General features: G+C 37.4%; 1 protein-coding gene across 6 annotated transcripts in view; it reads right to left on the minus strand.

Annotated features, from left to right (window-relative positions):
• The window catches only part of CLCN3 (Cl-/H+ antiporter 3), a 62,868-nt gene that overhangs the window by 32,524 nt on the left and 9,332 nt on the right, over positions 1 to 21,012 (minus strand). For 4 of the 6 annotated variants that reach the window (XM_088056080.1, XM_088056081.1, XM_005517616.3 and 1 more), the window contains exon 2: positions 19,203 to 19,378. In XM_088056080.1, coding sequence (XP_087912206.1) covers positions 19,203 to 19,362 — 160 coding nt within the window. In that variant the 5' untranslated portion in view covers positions 19,363 to 19,378. Of the gene's footprint in view, positions 1 to 4,153; positions 4,346 to 19,202; positions 19,379 to 21,012 lie in introns of those variants that run through there. The other 2 variants (XM_005517617.3, XM_014260707.2) reach the window with 1 other exon arrangement.

The following is a 21,012-nucleotide window of genomic DNA, read 5'->3' on the forward strand; positions in this document are numbered from 1 at the left end:
CTCCGAGTTATGTTTTTTCTCAAAGTACTTAAAGTTAGAGAATGATAATAGTCTTCACATTTTCTGTTGTGAACATGTAACTAATCTAGAAAACATATCTAAAAAAAAAAAATCTAGAAAAATACTTTTTTAAACTCTCCCTCTGCAAACAATAAAATTTCAGGGTCAAGCTCTAGCTCTAAGCATGTGTACTCAACTTTCATACCCATTTATTTCAAAGGTCACACTGGTATTGACTTTTAATTTATTACTAATTCTTAAACATAAAGAGGCCCTTAAGCAAAAACGCAGCCTAAAACACCAAAGTACAAGTTTTATTACTTAAGAGGATCTGAACTGGCTCAGTATGCATATGACTCAAAGTCTTCCTAGGATATTATTAAATATTCTCTCCCCCACAGCTTACAGTAACAGGTGAGGCTCCAGGTGGCTGAGAGGTTTCCCCTGTGTTACTATTAGTACTGTCTAAGCAAGAGAAATTGTACCTTCATGGCTGGTGACTGGTGCACAATAAATGAAATTGTGACTTATTTTGTCTCCCAAAAAATGAGTTTTACTAAAACTAAGTCATCAGTAAATCTGGCATGTTCATTATATATGTAATTTTCACATCTCCTGGCTACTAACTCAATCAGAGATGATTAGCAAAACAAAATTTCATTAATTTTGCTTGATGACTTCCAATTTCTTAAATCTAAGACAAGTTTATGTATATGTATATAGAAAATAACTGGTATTCAACAAAGCTTGTGCTTACTGAAGATCAAGTCTTGCCTCATCTGGTAGCCCAGCCACCATACATGTACTGCTATTGCTCACATTTAAATTTTTTGAAGTGGTCTAAAATGAATACTTATTTAGAAATAATAAAAAGAGGGGCAGGGGTATGGAAATCAGAATGGAGCATGTATGTGAACAGCTGGAAGACAAGCAAGATACTGATCATTCTGAACTTTCAAAAGGGTAAAGGTAGTAAAAATTATGCAAAAATAAATTAAAGGGCAACACAAGTAATTTATTTACACAACATATGGTGCAGTATATATGGTTTGTTATATGAGAAATTCTTACAAAAATGTACATGCCAGTTACTTGGGATATACACAATCCTAAATCAGAATTCTTAAACCTTTTCTGAGAAGTAGTATTTTTAACTGTAATTTAGTAAAGAGAACAGAAGTGAACTGTGTTCCTGATTTTTATTTGTGTGTCAGGGAGGATGAGTAGGTCTGAAACAATGCATTTAGTATCACATAAAAAGAAGTCTTAGGACAGCACAAGTCAAAGGAACTCCTGGTAAAAAGTATTCAATAGTATCTGTTTAGCTTATTTTTTATTAAGAGATAGTAGTAGCAATCAACATAAAAGATAAACATAATTAATAAATACATATTTTTAAATCTTTCCATTTGATATTTTATAGTGTACTTGCATGAGAAAAAAGAAATCTTAATGCAAGCTAATGGATGAGGCCTTTAATAATAATGTATTATAATACTTTATATTTCATCTCTCTGAACATTAGTGAGGGCCATTTATTAAACCTCAAAGACCCCTGATGATTTAAACAGCAATTTCATAATTGCTGAGGTACAGCTACTTTGGGCGAGCCACTGCAGTCAATTAGTGCAAGAAATGCTTTGATGTTACAAAGCAATTTTGCATGATGCGAACATTATTCTGCAGGACATGAGAGTTGCCAGTATGTGAAGAAGGGAAAAAATTCACCAGCCTTTGACAATTAACTCTGCTTTCTTGGAATATCTTGACCCACGTTCTCTGAGCTTGTTATCACAATGCTGTGAAATCTACATGAGAGGAAAATAAAAATCTTGGTGATACACAAGGCAATGTCAAGATTTTATTTTCAATTTCTTGTTTTGTCTGCTAGTATTTTGAGTTTTAATAGCTGAATCACAATAACAGACTACTGTGACATTGTAAACCATCAGGAAATACATCTACTGGTTACATCTATTGGAACAAACTGGTCGGGAGCCATCTTCTTATAAGACATTGTCATGGTTTGATAAGCACTTGAAAAATTCAGAATTACAAGAGATTACAGTGACACTATTCAGGTTTTTTGTTGATTGATAGGGTTTTTTTTAATCTAAACTCACTAGAGCAAGCCCAAGAAGCACCAGTAACATTTGTTTTGAAATGCAGTATTAGAATATGGGAAGCACAAGCCCTAACAGAATTCAGTGAAACCGCAAAAATGACAAGTCACAACTGGGAATTATCTTGCCAGCCCCAGCAGTGTCATCACAATGGAACTACCTAGCTGAATCCTCCACAGTTTTCATTACAGTATTTGCAAACATTATGTTTAACAGCAGTACTCCAGTGTGCCAGACACCACTTTGCACCGCAAATATCTACTTTTTGTATTGTAAAAATCAATTAAAACCTGTTAATTTCCAGGAATATATAGCTGATCACATTTCAATGTCTAACTATAACTGCAGAGTCTGAAAGTGTCATGTTAGGACTATTTTGCAGTTCTCATATTTAAATCTATCTACAAATCTAAACTCACAGAATGGCTGAGGTTCTCTGGAAGGGCTCTCTGGAGGTTATCTTGTCCAAGACCCCTACTCAAGCAGGGCCACCTAGAGCTGCTTTCCCAGGACCATGTCCACATGGCTTTTGAATATCTCTGAGGAAGGAAATTTCACAATCTCACTGAGTGACCTGTTACAGAGCTCAGTCAACCTCGCAGTAAAAAACTGTTTCCTGATGTTCAGAGGGCACCTCCCGTGCCCATTGCCTCTGGTCCTGTCACTGGGCACCACTGAGAAGTGCCTGTCCCCATATTCTTTGCACCTTCCCTTCAAGTATTTATATCCAACCTTGATAAGATCCCAAATTCACATTTTGCAAATCTTTTAGGAAATCTTCTCAGAAGTGGTATTAGAATTTTAGAGAACTATCTAGCACTTGGAAACAATGTAAAATTTGCTTGTCTAAAATAACTCATATTGGAACTTGTTGATGTCGTTAAGATACGCTGAAAAACATTCTAAGAATCATAAAAAGACAACAAATAACCTACGTAACTACTAAAAGACAGATAAAATGTTAATGATGAGCTATTTTATTTACAGAAATACGAGTTTGCATGGACATGCAAATCAATAAATTACATGGAGAGAAAAAAATAATTTTATGTAAATCATATATCTATTCTCAGCCTACCTCCTCTCTAATGCTTACGCCAGCAGCTAAAAATGTTGATAACTTTCTAATTATAGCTTGTCCAATTTAAACAAAAGTAGGAATACACTATATTTGTTGTTTTAAATACCACATTGTTACCATCCAATCCGAAGAAGAAAACATACTTATATCCTCAGAATGTGAAGGCATAACTTTTATTCCTACTACAACTTCTCAGGACAACACCAAATCTTTACAGAACGTATTCTGCTTAAAATTCGCAGAAACAAAATGTAAGCTCAAAAGAGGATTCCCCCCCCCACCCAAACACTGACAACACTTTTCTTTCTAAATCTGCTTCCTTACAAGCAACAGTGTAAATAACCTACCCTAAAGTACCACTTCCTTATGAGTTCATCAATATTTGCTGAGCTGACGTATTACCATTGCAGAGCTTTCCCTTGGCTTATCAAAGACGGAAACAACCGGTCAAGTCTTAAAACCAGGTAGGGAAACTTCAAAGCCAAACACTGCTCCTATTCATGCTAGTGGAATGCACGTAAATATCCTATTTAGTAACTCTAGCTAATTTGGTAGTAGTCAAACAGAGTTTTTAGAGGGTTCTTTTCCTGCACGAGATGGCTTTATTGATTAAAAAAACCCACACACAAAAAAAAAAAAAACAAAAAAAAAAAACAAAAAAAAAACAAAAAAAAAACCGGGAGAGAGCGAAAGGCAAGGCTGCCACATATCGAAGATGGAGTCACAGGGCGATGAGATGTGAAGCAGGACTGATCTGCCCGCACAGAAAACAATCCCCGACAACACAGGAACCAGCCAGAACTGAATTCTCCTCCCACAAAAGGCATCGGTCAGGCGAAACAAAGCGGTTCGATAATTAGCAAGCCTTTACGTCCCTGTTTCGAACGCGGACAGCGGTCCCGCACGTACAGCTATGCAAACAAGTAAGCCAAACGCCAATCCGGCATACCTCGTTTATGCAACTCCCGGAGCGGAATGCCGTCTCCTCCCCCTCCATCGTAGGGCAGATACGGATCGGAAGAGACATCCATGGACGTGACGAACACGAGGCCCGCCCGCCGGCTCAGGAGGGCCGCGGCATCGCTCACGCAAGGGCGGCCGCGGGGGCCGCTGCCATGTTCGGCCGGGCCCGGCCTGCGCCGCCGCCGTGGCTCTGCGGCGCCGGGCTCTGCGGAGCGGGCTCGGCCCCGCCGCTGATGTCAGCGCGGGGCGGCCCCGGCACCTCCCCCCCCCGCCCGCCGCCCGGAGGCGGCTCGGGCGCACGGCACAGCGGCGGCACGGCGGGAGAGAGAGGGCAGAAATCACCCGCCGCAGCTCGGGGAGAGCCGCCCCACCGGGCGCGGGGCCCGGCCCCGCCGGCCCAACGGCGGGAAGGATGCGCTCGCCCAGGGAAACCCGCCACAGCTGCCACCCTGTCAACAGGTGAACGGTGGGGCCCGGCTCAGAAAAACAGGCGAACCTGCCACGAAAGAGCTGCCCATAGTTCCTGCACCTTTCTGGAACCACGCCTACTGACGCTTCTAAGCACCTATAACCGCATTGTACCTGGAAGGCAGGATTCATGCATTGCTGGGGGCTGGGGAGAAGCCTCCTTCCTAAGCATTTTATTTAATCTTTTCTAACATCAAAACGATTACCTCCAAGGAACAACAACATAACCTGCAAAAAGCCAACCCCTCTGCTCCACAGGATCAGCTCACGCCACTTTCATCAACCCCCTACGCCCCTTCACATAGAACTTTCAGTCCTATAGCAGTGACTGACAGATTTGAACATGTCATCAAAAAAATTAAAACAAGAATTTAATTACTTCTCTAGAGTAGCATCTCAATTTTATTTTTATTATTATTATTATTCTGGTATTACAACCGTGTAACATCCATACTCACACTACCAAGCTTGGGGTGGGGGTGGAAGAAAACGTAATAAACACAAGTCCACACTTAGCTTGCATTACTCTACACATTGATAAAATGGTCTGAGTCCCTTAAAAGTCACAGGCTCAAAATAGGCAACAACCCACATGAATGCTAAGCAAGGCATTCATGTGATGCATCATCAAGCAGTGGCTGCTACAGCAAAGCCCAAGCACTTCAGCCAGTATCTAAAGACAGGAAATCTCACACTGACTACATGCTTCCATTTGAAGCACATACTATTCCATAATCAATCCATATACCATTTTATGTTTAATATATGATCTCGTCCTGGTCCTATCTTGCAATTGCTGATAAGAAAAATTGATAAGAAACCTATTTTACATGAGATTTCTATAGTTAGTCCAGTGGTAATGAAATACATATGGAAGGAATGCATATTTTCTTCCCCTTCAGCAGGTAGCAAAGTTAAATATACTGCATGCCTACTGTACCAAGGCCCAGCTTCCAATTCATTCACACAGCAAACAAGGAATTAATTTTATTGTGTATACCTTTGCACCTCTGTGTGACAGACAGTTATTTTAGTTTTCAAATGCATTAGTTTCTTAAATATTTTCCCTTATATTTTCTTAGGCAAGTAATTTCTTCTATAAGCCAGTATTACAAGATGTGTACTACAAATGATCATTTTGAGGACAGAACAGGACAAAAAGAAACATTACGTTTCCTTCACAGGCTTGTAAAGATATTAAATGTTAAAAATATGGCTCTGATACAAACATTGATAAAATGCTGGTATCTCTATAGGTGGAAAAACAAGTGAGAAGGGGGGGGAAGATGAGCATATAGCAAGATATGTTTCAAAGCCATAAAGACTACCTTATCTCCAAGACAAAGGAAATCCTTGAGCCACAGATATTCAATTCTAAAAAACAGCTCAACTTGCTATCACCTATACAAACAAATGCTTTTTTTAAGAGTGGCCTCCCACAACCTTTTCAACAAAAACCCAGAATCTTTAAGATCTTGTATATCCAAAACTTTCAGAGCAATTATGCATTATCAGCATTTATTTTTGCCTGCGAAAAGACAAATCTAAGCACCTCAATTTCAAATTATCCATATCCCTTATTTCCAGAGAAGTACAACAGAAAACCCTGAGCAGTCTTAACTCCTTACCTCAACAGAACCTGGAAGTAGTCTGTAATCTCATTGTAAGGCTCTAAATAAAAAGTTATTCACAGCAGGAAGAAATACAACAGTTTTTGTAACCTGAAGCAAAAACTATTACAGAATGAACCGTTAGTGCATTTATTATATGTTGATGATAGATGACAACACTACAAATTCAACTTCATACTTGAGAGAATATGAAATAAAGGATATAAAGGACTTGTGTTAATCAAGTCTGGAAGATCACATCGACTTTAGGAGTTTGATGTGGTTACTGAAAGCCTGGAATGTCTTACAACTGGTAATAAAAATCAGTCACAGCAAAGAAATGGCTCACTTGTTGGCCTAAACCTGTTCATTGGACTACAGTGAATTCAAAATTTCTGCCCAAGACTGAAATCCAGTTTGAGTTGGAAAAGGTGAAGGATATAACTTGTTGGAGAGCGTATCTGATCAACTGTGGATATGACGGAAAGTCATAACAAAAAGTCTGCAGTATAAAATAGATTACTTCATCTTTGCTACATGAAATTTGAAGAGTCCACCTAATATTAAAAAAACCCAGCTCTTCAGAGGTCACTGCTTATAGACTGGCTGCCAAATACAGTCCTTTGTCTACTTTTGAAAAGCAGAGCAGTCATTTTCCCTTCTCAGTTATCAGCAGCTTTTGTTCTCATTGTTCATACCCATCACCACTGTGTGTATTCCCTTTCCTACAACACCATGAAAGGTGATTTTAGGTTCTGTGTTGTTTTGGTTTTCTTGAGAAAGAAAATACCATGCATACTTATGTGACAACCAGTCTTTTTTTTTTTTTTTTTGTAAATATCTAAACACCTATACAATTTAATCTTTCAAAATTATGCTTTTTCTACCTGATCTGAAAAAGTGCATGGCTTGAACTGTCTGACAACTTTATAATCCAAAAAGTATGTCAGTTATTTCTGTTGTTAAGTTCTGCAAGTTCCAAAGTTATAGCCAGTGAAATGGTGTCTCTAGCTAAATATGTATTTTAGGGATTATGGAGTACAAAATATTATGAACACTCGTAAGGCCTAAAGCAAGTTTAACAATAGCCTTATTTTAAATGGCTAAGAGCCCCTTCAAATTGCCAGTTTACTACATAGAACAGCTCACACATAAACAGCAGGTTTGTATAGCAGCTTGTTTTCCATATTTCATTGCAGTAATTATGGACTAAAGTCTCAATCCCAGAAATCCTCCATGCCCAAATAACTTCACACATCTGAGTACTCCCATTGTTCGCCACAGGCATAGGCTGTGGTTAACCATAACTTAGATGCACCTGTCTTTGCAGAAGCCCATTGTTCTGAAAATATTGGAATGTACACAGGTGACACACCTTTATAGCATACCAAGAATGACAAAAGACACTTTTTTCCTCTCTCTATACTTTATCTTTTCCAGTTTAGGTAAAGAGAAGAATCATATTCAAGGCAAAGTATTTGACAATATAAGAAGTCGTCAGAGGTTATACAAATCAGATACACCCAGGGAAATAGGTTTTGATGGGACAAAACAAGGTAAATGAAAAGAAAGGGAGTACAACAGAGGTATCACAGCCTGTTTACCCAAAGCTGGAGGGATGACCTTAACTCTGAAGCACTTCACATCATTCCATATTAAAAGGTAAGCTAGGTTTAAAGAAGACAGCCAAGCACCTTGCTACATGTAAAATAAACATGCTCTCACTTCTCCCAATTACCTGGTTTGTTTAGGTGACAGACTACGTAACTTCGTCACACCAGACGATGAAAATTAAAATACCGTCTTTTATGAAATTACAAATAAAAATTTCAGGGTGATGAATGATTTCATCAGCATAACAGATACCAAAAACGTGAATTACTGATAATTACAAATGTTAGTGTGACCGATGCAAGAGATTTTGGTGACTCTTAACTGTCATTTTCTTTTGTATTATTATTCAAAACTAAAGCTTGTCTTTCAGCAGAGCTAGAAGACAATGTTCTCTTGAAAAATGCTACCTATAGAGCACTCACCAAAGTAGCTACCATATCCAACCATTCTGAAAAGAATTTAACTGATATATACCACCTCTTAAAGGGTGGGCATGAAACCATCTTACTTCATAGTGCCCAAAGTATACATAAAATATCTCAAAACCCTCTGTGTCTCTTCACTACTTCTTCTTTCCATCTTTCCTCTCCTACCTATTCTCCCAGTTTCTTCTTTCATTAGCACTTTTCTCAAGCCATGCAGCCAAATTAAGCCCAGGTCTAACCACTATACCAGTTTGACTTCTCTTAATGTCTCAGTTTACTATCTTGCAGCCCCTTCAGCCTGACTTTTTGTTCATTCTGCATAAAATCATACAACTTTCTCATATGGGTCACACAGAGCCTGCTTCAAGAATGTGAAAGATGATAAAAGGACAAGCACTGTTCTCTCAGTTCTAATTCCCAGACATGGTCCATGATGATATAACAAAGACAGACACAGAAAATGTGGAGGATGGGAAGAGAGAGAAAAAAAGTACAGTTATAGATAACTTCAAATTGATACACAGTAAAAAACAAGGATAAGTTATTTTATAAGCATTGTGAATTAGAGTCTTGAACTTCATTCCTTCATTAGTAGAATTCTGTCCTTGATCACTATACATCAGGCTATATATAGAAGACTGTTACCATTGCCACCTCATCAAAAGCCCCAATAAGGCAGACAGATAACAGGAAAAAATTTAGACCATATATAATATAAAAGCAGGAGAAAACAAATTTATGGCATATGTTGTTGAGTAGTTTAAGGCAGATGGAGTTTAAGCAACACAGAAGGACAAAAAAAAGCCCAGAAGAAAGTATACAGGAGTAATACACAGCAAGATTTTTCCCTATTTGCATTTCATTATATTTGTATTATTATAGAAGAAAATAGCTTCTTAATCACAGTTTCTTTTTTTCATAATCACTTGTATCCCACAAATTTGTTACTAATTTTGCTCACAATCATTTCACCCACCAGAGAACACTTTAGTTCAGGTTCTCACCTAGTAAACTCACTTTTTACTGGCCAACTACAGGTTTTTGTATTATACAGTTTTGTATAACTTCCAGTGGTGCTTTATTCACTGTCCAGACACAGAAGGTGGTAATTGAAGTCAAACCCAACCAGAAAACAATGCAGTAGAACAGGTCACATAGCCACAACCACATTGTGTAATCAATTCTGAGACTGACTTCCTCTCAGGTAAGTTGAACCTTCACTGCCAATCAGTAAAGGTTTCCCACTGCCATGCAAAACTTCAGGGCAGAAGAAAAAAATAGACTTTAAAAAGGAGAATTAATAAAATCATAATGCAGCATTAACACCTAAGACCAAAAATAAAGTGGAGGAAGGGGAAAAAAAAGTTTGGTCCCTAAAGACTGGTTTGACATCTTGGCCCAAAACACTGAAAGCAAGATTAGTATCTCAGTTTTCTTTCTACTTCTTTCTGGGCCTGCCTGTAACACTATTTAATGTGTAACCCAATGAGGCTGGAAGAAAACACTTGACATCAACAAACTACATATAGCTAGCAGCTGTGATAAGTTAGTCTCTTTAGTCTTTGGGGTTTTGTTTTGTTTGGGGTTTGGTTTTTCTCTTTGCTTGTTTTTTGGGTTATTTTTTGGTGGTGGGTTTTTTTTTAATTGATCAGTTTTACACTGACATTAGAAATATCTAGTTCTCTGTATTAATCACATAAGAAGGACTTGGAAGAAGAGCAAGTTATTTTCTGCAAACAAGTTGCTGTTTCTGATTCTCTAAGAGCCTCTTAACTACTTTATTTTTCTGTACTTTTTGTTTACAGGGTAGGCTTTTACTAAGAAAAGAAGTACTGCTGCATTTTCACCTCTGCATATGTGTTCTCTTCTCACACTCCAATTTGCTAAAGCTGTAGTTACAACACATTAACAGGAAGATTTGGCATCCTTCCCTGAAGTTCACTTCTCCCATTTCTCAGACTAGCCAAAATTCTGCTGCAGAGATTGTTCTGTTTTTCCTCATACCTAAATGCATACAGGGATATAGGCCTTATCTGCTCCACTGCCCTTATTCTGTTTTAGGGTTGTTTACTGTTGGCCACTATTTCCTACTTGGTGTTTGAAGCCTAATGCAGGGGATAAAATTCTAGCACAAGGTGTTAGATACAGCACTGTCCTGGTTCCGGCCCAGCTCAGCGGGAGGGGCACAACCAAGACACTGTTATTCCATACAAATGTCATTGCTGGGGCAGAGAAATGGGACTCTCTAATTTCCAAGATGGGTATTCCTTTCCACTTGGGAAAACATGGCTGCAGTAGGGTTCGGTCAGGTGAGGCTCTGAGGTGAGAATTTTTGCATGTGAATGATTCTCTTTTTTTTTTGTAAACATTTGTTATTACCATTGTTGCTGTTACTGCTCCCGTTTTCTTATTTCATTGCTATTTCCATTAAATTGTTCGTATCTCAAGCTGTGATTTTTGCCTTTTCTTCCTCCAATTCTCCTCTCCATCCACCCACAGGGGTGGCAGGAACAGGAGGAAGGTGGAGTAAGCAGTATGGTTTGGAAGGCCTCAGTGGAGAACTAAACTGGGGAGTACCACTCCTAAACCACAACAGCCATATAGATATATATGTTAAGCTTACCTTCTATCTTCAAGAATATTACATCTTCTTCATAAATAAATTTTGTGAACATAGTGTCAACAGCAATTCTGTATGTTGTTAATACATAATATTCACATTATGCCAGGTATATTTGAATTCCATTAACTATGGGCTCAGTACCTAGTAGTGGTCAAAATAAACTTACTCCATTTCTAGGACATGTCCATCCTCCAAATGCTGTGTTCTGACCCCTCCCTTAAATTAGAGATATTAGAAAGAGAAAGGGGCAGTGAAGAAAATCCACAGGATGGGATAGCTACAAGGTCATATCAAGCAAACAAGAAGACCTCAACCTGAAAAAGACATATCTGAGGAGAAAAAAAAAATAAGTAGCCATGGAAATAAAATTTTCACCATCTGTTCTAATAACAGTGACAGCACCACGTAATTCATGTGTTAATCCTTGTTAGTTTCTACATACGTATGGCCACTGCATGATAGGCTTATCAGGGTATTTGTGTATTTGGCACAACAATCAAGTCATCCTGGTTTCAGGTCACCCTGTTCTAGTTTCATATCAAACCTTTTCCTATCAACAGCAGTTTCACTTCAATAAGCTAATAATATCCCCTAAAACTTTTTGTATCAGCAGAAATATTTTCAGTAGCTATAACTGTAGATGAAAATTAAAACACACAAAAGAGAGCTTAAGCATTTATGCCATACAAGGCAGTGACAAGGAGATAAGTGACAAGGAGATCCACGTGTCAGTCCACACTAACACATGGGCCAGTGTTAACCCAGGTAAGACTCTGGCACTTACATCTGCTCTCAGCAGTATTTGTACCTGGATTTAGGCTCAAAAGAAAGAAAAGAAGGTGGTGATTTACATAACATGTAGCTAAACTATGAGAGCTTGCAAAGGATGATTTGGGTGCTAAAGAACCATGTTTGTGAGAAAAGCTCTGATAAGGACTAAAATGAAAACCCACCACTCAGATGAGATAGGCCATCAGCTAGACAAAAGCTGCTGTACAAGGACTGTGGTGTCTATCTCTTACCCTGTTCTTACTCTTCCTTAAGCACTAACTTTTAGCCCGTGTCAGAGACAGGATGCTGAGCTAGGTAGATTGTGGTTTGACTCAGTACAGCTGTTCTCTTGTTTCAGGGACATCATGATATCATCTTTCAGAATGATATTTCTGTTTAATCCAAGCAGATGAAAAGCTTTCATTTTAAAAGGCTGGTAAGCAAGAATAATCTCAAAGGCAGTAAACAAGAGTACAGCCCAACATCAATTTGGTTAAAATCCTATCTGCCTTCTTTGGCTGACTTGAGAGAACAAATCAAAACAAAAATGGATAAATTAAATATTATTAAATCTGTAGGAAAAAAGGTCTATATAGTTTTTAAAGATTTTATAGACATATTATACTGAATTACTTTATTCTACATTTCAGACTCTTCTTTCTGCATATATGCATCACACTTCCTCATTCCTTCACTTTACACTATTCACACAGTTAGTCTGGGAGAAGGACATACACATACTAACACTACACCAAGCTGTCAAGTTGGGAACAACTTCCTCAGCAACATCTGTTGACAAAGCCAATGTGCTTTAAGCACTTCAGGAGAGCTGCAGAAGAAAGCCAACAAAATTATATAGTATCAGAAAGATGGAAAGAATGGATTATTAGTATTATAATTTATCTTCTTCCAGAGCATCAGGCTTGTGCTAAATAAAACTTTGGCAGGAAGGACTGGTGAGACCTTTCAAGGATTGTTAGTAGGATTGACAAACAAGTCCTCAAAGAGCTGACCATGGTATTTAAGAGAAATTTAAATGATAATTATTTGTTTTCAAACATTTAAAAGAACAAGAAACTACTTGGTTACTAAAACGCTACATGCTGTAATTTCTATCCCTTAGAAAGCCTAATGCCACACCAAGCCATTTATAACCTGAAGGCCTAAACTAACACTGTAACACCATTACAGGCTGTTCAACTACAACAGTATCAAGTGAATTTATATTTTGGACAATAACTACAATAAAAAACCAAATAAACATTGGTGTTCAGGAAATCACTGGCATAATAAATGGATACTCATTGAAATTCACTCATTAGATAATGACATCTCATAACTAAGATAAAACTTTTTTGTTTCCTTAAACTAAGAATCTTTCAGTTAGTTGGGGGGGGGGGAGTGAAGGGATGTTGACAAGAATTTCTAAATCCTTGAAGAAGAACCTTGTTTATTAGCCCAGTTACCCATGTAAACATAATGTATAACACTTTCTGTTCCAGAGAGGTGGGCAAAATCAACTTCATGCATTACTAATTAAAAAAGTAGAAGAAATCATAGTTTGATACTTTACGATATCCTATGTTTAGCTGCATTAGTAGTACGAACCACAGGCAAAATGTCTGCAACCTAACTACAATGCAACAGAAAAAAAGTGAATTATAACTGTTTACTGACAATTTAATGTAATTTAATTCTATAAATTCACTGTGCCTTATGCTTTCCCTTGTGATCACAGCATGTCATGTTATCTCATGCTTCGATCTGTATGCCATCATTTGGGAGCGAATACACTCCTGCCTTAAGAATGGCAATGAGCTCTTTAATGCAAATATTGCTAATTTGGAAAACACCCTGTATGTAACTTAGGAAAGTGATATATCAAACTGTCATAATGACTATTCAGTCAAGTCAGTTTTGTAACATATGGATGGAATGGATGGATAATAAAAACAATGCCAGTAGTGCAAAATTATGTCAAAGGTTCTTCTTCGTATCAACTGTGAACTATAGGAAGAACCATTAAGGCAATTTCCACATATAAAGAATACAACCAAAACAGTGAACTATTTTGTTCTTTTCTTTAAATTCTTCCTTCTACTTATAAAGGGCAATAACTAAATAGAAACAAGCATACATGTGAAACAACATTGATATATTGTTGGCAAAGATAACTAGCTCTTGCTTGAAAAATTATCCACCCCTGTGTACAAAGTTCTTGATTATACTGAATCACCTGCACTTACTGAAAGTTGCATTCTGTTCCTGAAACAATGACATAATATTATAAGATTTTTAATATTAGTATTTAAGGCACTGAAAATGGATTGTTTAGGTCTCTCTCTTTAGGCAAGGGACTCCAAATCAAGGTTAAGGAGGTTTTAGGAGAGATGCAGTGTTTTACACTATGACCTGCTGGCATTTTCTTTTCTTTTTTCAGTGGCAATGAGATAGTAGTAAGGAGAGTAGCGGCTGTAGCAGCAGCTTTTGAATTACCAGTTTACAGGTTGTCATACTAAGGTTAAGTATTGCCAATTTTATGTTAACACCATATGTCAAATTGTAAACTGTCTCCACACTGAACTCACAATATAAGCAACTAAGCTCCTTCAACTGAAGCAGGAGTCTCTATAGCTACTGAGAAGAATGCAAGCTCATTCAGGACTCAGATTCCCACAGACATATCAAAGTACCTTGACATGTAAACACCAGTGAGGTCATTTGTTTGCAAACCATTTTTACTGCAAATAAGGTTTAATCATCTGACTTCAGAAAGTGCCTTGAAAAAATTGCAGTCTGACAAAAGTACAAAAATCCACCTCCTACTGAGCTTGCCCTACACTTAAATAAAAAAGTCAAAACTGATGCTGTCCTCTCTTATCATATAAAGAGCCCTCAATTCTGAGCAAAATTATGGAGACCCCTCAGTTTTACCTTGCTGGTTGGCTAACCCTGAGTCATAAAAGGAAAAAGTCTGAACTTTTGAAGAGACTTATAACACCCTTCAAGCCCAGCTAATAGCCAAGAATTGTGATTCTCTCAAACTTTAGGGACAGGCAAGGCAAACCACTACTGAGAAAAAAAGAACTGATTAGACATTCTCATCACATTCCATAGTTAAAATATTAATCTAATACTATACTTCCATTCTGGAGATTTCATTTCTGTTTAGAAATAATTATTTTTTCCCTCTGCTAAGTTGGTGGGAAACAATGATAATGAACTATCCTAGTGTAAGATTTTGTTTAAAAGCTAAATAGTATAGCTCTGTAAAATTTAAACCAGTAAATATTAGCTTATATGACTTAACTATTAAAGAGCTGATACCTTTCCAGAGTTAAGTACAAGATCTTTAAATTGACCTAGCAAGAAGCAGGGCAAACAGTCTAAAAATAAAACACAGATATGGATGTACATTCTCTGTACAAGCTCTGGTAACACATCCTCCATACAAAGAGGCAGATGTTTCCACCTCAGTATAAAATCATCAAACTCATTAGCCAGCCCTTTAACAAGGAAAAACACTAACTTCTGTAGTACAAAGTTTTGATATGCAACAAAAGCAAGTTTTGTTCAAAGCTGACAGGCAGCGTCCCTTCAAGGCAGGTGTCGTGGTTTTAAACCAATAACTAAAAAAAAAAATTACTTATTTCTTGCTGTGAGATATGGATTAGAACAAGATCAAAACAGGCATAAAACTTAAAAGGAATAAAGAAAGTTTATTAACAAACTACAATAATAAGAACACCAGAATAAACTTCCAGAAAAACTCTTTATCTCTCACTACCCACTATTCTCTTGTTCACATGACAACAGAAACAAAAACTTTGGAACTTTGATGGTTAAAACAGTCCCAATTCCTGCTACAGTCTTTTCACCAGTCTTTGTAGAGAAACAGAAGTCTCTTTCTGTTAATTTATGGAGTTTCTCACAAGAAAACTATTTTTGTTATAGTTTTCTATTGCCCTGATGTCAGCTGCCCACAACTGCTGTTATCAGAGCTCACTCCTCCCATTTCACATCACTCTGAAGTGTGTATGGGCCATGAGTCTAGGGATGGCATTTTAAGGATGAGTTATTCAAAGGCAAAAGTCTTCTTCATCTGTCTCTGTGAGCTTCACCAGAAAACAGTTTTTCTCATTGCCTTTCAAGGCTTCAAATTTTCGCTTCACTGTTTCCAGCACTTCACTATATCACAATCACTCTACTTTTTACTCAAAATTTACACTTTGAACACTCTATTCCTCCCTATATACTGTCATGAATTAAAGGAGTTCTTTCAGGACTTTATTGTCCATCTCCATAGCTTTAACAGAAAAATATTTCATCTTAATTAAAGCATCTTCTTATTCTCTACCTTTTCTGAAGCTTCTTTTCTTTCCTGTCACTGGTAGTTTATAAAGTCCCTTTTCATGTTGATCACTCTCTTTTTCTCTCTCTGGATAAAAAGATTAATCTGCAAGTCTCATCTGAGTAATAAAAAGGGTTAAAATCTTGCCCAGGCCTTGTAGATGGTTCTGTGACCTCTGCCGGTGCAGAAGCTGGAGCTGTCTTCGATAGAAAATTCCTCATGGCTGTTCTGGAAAGTGTAGTCGCCGCTTTAGCCCGCCACAGGTCCAGAGCTTTTTCTCCTTCTTTACTCGGCAGTCCCCAGTGAACTCCGTCACTGCAGCCGGGCCAGGAACCGGCCCAGCCCAGCCAGAGCCCGGGGCAAGCCCCGCAGGCCCCATCTCCCCGCCGGGAGATGCGGCAGGCCCAGCCCAGCCCCTGCCCGGCCGCATGGCTGGGCAGAGAGCGGGAGGCCGGAGCTCTGTTTCCTTTCACAGCCAGGAAACAAAGAGAGCAAGAGAGCTCTGGATTTACATCTTAAGGTAGGGTTCACAAGTTGATCTCACTTTTCAATAGTCAAAACTGCTGTCAGTTCCCAGTAATGACTGATAATTGGTCAGGAGAAAAAAACTCCCATCAGTCACCAGCAACTTCAACTTCCTTAGCTCTCAAAACCACCTTAAAAGTGAAGTTACCCCATGACAGCAGGGCTTTGGTAAAAGCCATCCAAGCCTCCATATGCGTGGCAATGTAATTATTTACCATCATAAAATACACTACACTCAAAGAATTCACAATTTCGTGATACCTACTTGTTCTCCATAAAACTGTCACTGAAAATCTGTCATTCATACAAAAAAAAAAAAAAAAAAGCTACTGGGGAACATAACGGGCGTTGTACATATATATCTGTTTGGCATAAATACCACATCATCACAATTTCTGTATTTTCCTCATATAAGACACTAAAGGACAGGTCACATACATGCTTGGACTTAAGCCACACCATATTTTTAAATAGGGGTCCTGATTTTGGCAGGGTTTGCCTGCTAAAGCACAGAGCTAGACCTGAGGCCTCTGCATTCACATCATGCTCTGGAGGGCCTGCAGATCTGAGAAGCACATAATGTTCCAGTTACTGGGATGGTCCTGCCCTTCCTCAGGGGGTGGGAAACATTCCATATTGTCCACATTGAATCCATCTGCACTTAGACTTAGCAAAAATACAGCTAAAGGATGAGAGCATTTAAATAATAGTAACAATAATAATACCGAAACCCAAACATTTGATGCTAAGTGAGTGAGAAAGAATTACAAAATGGGCACATGCAATAAAGCCCTTGTTTGGTCTTCTCAACGAGATTTTCTGTATTAAAAACACAAAAGAAAAAAAACCTGGCTCATTTGGACACTGAAGGAATGAGAAACACAGATGTTCACCTCCTGAATGGAAATTTATGTGTAACATTTTTTGAAGCATGCTCTTACCACCCTAAAAAGAAAACTAACATCAGATTCCGATCTACAACTAAGATATTTATTGTGATTTGCTGTATAATAAAACATTGTCCACGTAGAGAAAATTTACTTCAATAAAATAATAGGGCTTATTACTATTGCTGCCTCTTACAGGGAGTCTAGAACTGGGGAAAGCAGGTAAGTCATTTGCAAAAAAATTAAAGTTCCAGGAAAGAAAATACATTCATATTTATTTACCAACCCACATTTTGTTACTTTAGTGTTAGAACAAGATGGGAGCTGCTGGCATGTGCAGCACTTAGCACTGATTTTGACAATCCAATCAAAACAACCACCTCATCCATTTGGACTCAATTTATGGATCTGATTTCACAACAAGTAAAGGGCAGAACACTGGCTATGAAACTATTAATTTTACTGTAAACTCATTTCTCTTTCATGCTTGAAGTGATGGAAATTATTTATATGAACAATAACCAGAGTAGCTTCAGACTTTCAGTACAGGTTGTAAATACAAGCCAGACAAGCAAGGCACTCACTTTATTAAAAGTGCCAGATACTTAGAACAAAGAATTATATACAGAAGCCAGCTGTCCACCTACTAATTTCTCAACTCTTAAACACCAGACTTAAGCATGCTGGTGTTCTCCAAGTAATGTGCCAGAAGAAACACGTAGATTGAAGGTGTGCTGGCTTTTGATAGCAGTATTGGTATACAAGTTAAACGACTGCACATTCAAGACATAGCTAATTAGACAGAAGGAATACAGGTGAGAAGGATGCTTATAATGAAATGGCACAACCATCAGTACAGTGCCAGCATCCGACTGCTAAGTGCAACAAAGACAAAACATATGGAGGAAGACACACTCAGGGAAGGAAAACAACTAAATGCTAATGGGAGAATAGGAAAAGGCAGTAAAAAAGAAAAAAAAAAAAAAAATCCAGGGAGCAGAGTTTGATTTTAAACAAAGTGAGAGGAAGTGGCCAGACTATACATTTAACCAAGGTTAGTATCTTCAACAGAAATTACTTTCTTTCTCTCCTTCAGTGCACCTCTGACTATTGCTAAATCGTTAATACTTTCACTTACATGAATTATTTCCTTAAACTTGAAAAAACAAAGGGTTCCCAGTTCCTTCTTCTTTGTGTTACTTAAGTGCTTTTATAGTGTTCACAGTAGAAAGTTTTCTTTGCAACTTTTTATTTAGTCAAAAATTCAGTTCATATTGTGTTTTCTGTCACTTCTAACAACACCTCTATTTTTGGCTTTTGCCTCTGTTTTACAGAGGTGAAGCTGAATGAAGCAAAACAGATTTATGTCTAGTAGTAATGATTAAAACAGCCTATTAATTTTTGCATCAAAGACATATTGGAGACATTGAGAGTTCCAAAATCCCACTAAAGTGAAGAAAGACCTCCTTCTAATTGTCAGCAAGTTTTACATTTGTCAGCAGCATGTTAATATCTGCCTTGTATCAGAAACCATCCCTCACAATGTAATTGTTAGGCAAGCACACAGAAGAATTTAAAAATTCTTTAATTTAAAGTCTAAATTTAAACCTTTCAAGTTTAAAGCCTCTCTCTGAAGGACAGATTAGCTTAACATAAAAGGATCAGATTTGGTCATATAAAACCAAAACAAAAACCAACAAAAAAACCCTACAACACACAAAAATACAACCCAGAGAAAATTTTAAGCTGAAATTAACTTACCAATGGATGCATCACCATCCAAGAGATTGTCATCTTCAGAGGTCTGAAAATCCATAATTACACCTGCTCCATCTAAAAGCTCTTCATCGCTGCTTGCACTGGTTATGCTGTTGTAACTGTTTCGATAGTAGCCTCTATGAAACAGCTGCTCAGACTCCATTTAGCTGCTTTATAACCTGTATGTATATATATTAAAAAAAAAAAAAAAAAAGTAAGTAATTTCCTATTGGAATATTCAAAAACACACCAATAAATTTGTATCAAAATCAAACAAGAGTATTTCATGCTTTGGGAAAACTTTTTATGGTGACAATACTACAAGTTACAAAAAGGTAGCAACAATACAGAACAAATATAACCAAACTGAAGAACAGAGAGCTAAAGCAGGATATCTTACCTTTTATGACTAGAGAGAGCAAAGAAAGTAATGAGCACATGGGCATAGTATATTGTGGAAAATCTAATTAAATACAGTGCAGGCAGGAAGTACATTGGTAAAGGAGAACAGTGAACAAACAGCTACATTAATAGCAGAAAAAGCATGTTAGGCTGTGCAGTCTAGTACCACAGGCATTTTTACGCTCCCCAATGTCAGACATACTGCCTATCTTTCAAGCTCTACAATTAAAAGGTCAAGCAGAGAAACAAGTCAGCTGAGGGAACCACTTCCACTGCAGAGACATGTCTATGGAAAAGACAAAATAGGCCAGTAAAAACTCAGATTTACAAGACATTTGCTGACAGCTGATCCAAGCAATCGGTAAATTTCCAGACTGTGCTCTGTTATTCCACAAAAACACTTTTCTGTATCGCAAAGGGGTGTCAGGAAAAAAAAAAAAAAAGTCAGCTAAAGTTTGTTATTTCCCCAGAAGGGGGGTAGAGTGAAAACTTTAAAGTACTCTTCCAGATTCTAGATTACAAATTCGCTTTAAATAGTTCAAAGTCAAAAATAACTAAAAAAAAAAACACCAACAACATAGAACCCAGTAAACATAATCAACACAAAAACCCATAAACCAATAAAAAACCACGATTGATCTTAACAAAAGAGCTCTTTTTCAAACTAAGAATCCTGATTAATTAAAAAATCAGTTTAAAATTAAATTTTTCTGCTCAGTACTAACAACTAAAAGGGAGTCATCTGTCCTCTAACTCTCATATATCTTCGAACAAACCCTACTTGAGTACAGCACTTGGTGAGAATGCTATGCATCCATGAAACAAAAGGAGATGAAATTAAAATTATTTATACAAGCTTTACACATAAGAATATATTCTACAGTTGAGGAAATGGGGTGATAGGAACCAAAGAGTAATGGTTTAACTGTTAAGAACTTTCAAAAATAACTGTTTGATATAGTCAGGCATTCTATATATATGTATCATCTTATTTTTAAGTATCCAACTACTGCATATTTTAAGAACAGACAAATGTGACAGAGACACTTCCCACACCCATTCTTAAATTAAAATTTTAACATGTATCCATATATGTATGGGGGGTCTATGTCAGAACACCTGCCCAAAAGATGAAAGCAGAATTAAGCTTTTATCAATGAATTCTAAACCTCACATATCAAATTAATTTAAAATCTTGCATCACTTTCAGTTTTTAAATAGATCTGCCCTTCTGAAAGAAATTTTAAACTCAAATTACAAGAATTTTACAATATTTCTAAAACAAAGGCCATGTTATGGCCACTCTCTTTCTTAGTCTCACCTGCATGAAAATTGCATTGACATTTTTACCACAGACTCAGCATATCTAGCTTTAATTTATTTATTCTGTCTGCAACATGAAAATATTTAA

This window comes from Pseudopodoces humilis, chromosome 6 (assembly GCF_049639895.1).
Source record: "Pseudopodoces humilis isolate 2021_Gansu_Grassland_sample_001 chromosome 6, ASM4963989v1, whole genome shotgun sequence".
Classification (NCBI taxonomy): Eukaryota; Metazoa; Chordata; class Aves; order Passeriformes; family Paridae; genus Pseudopodoces; species Pseudopodoces humilis.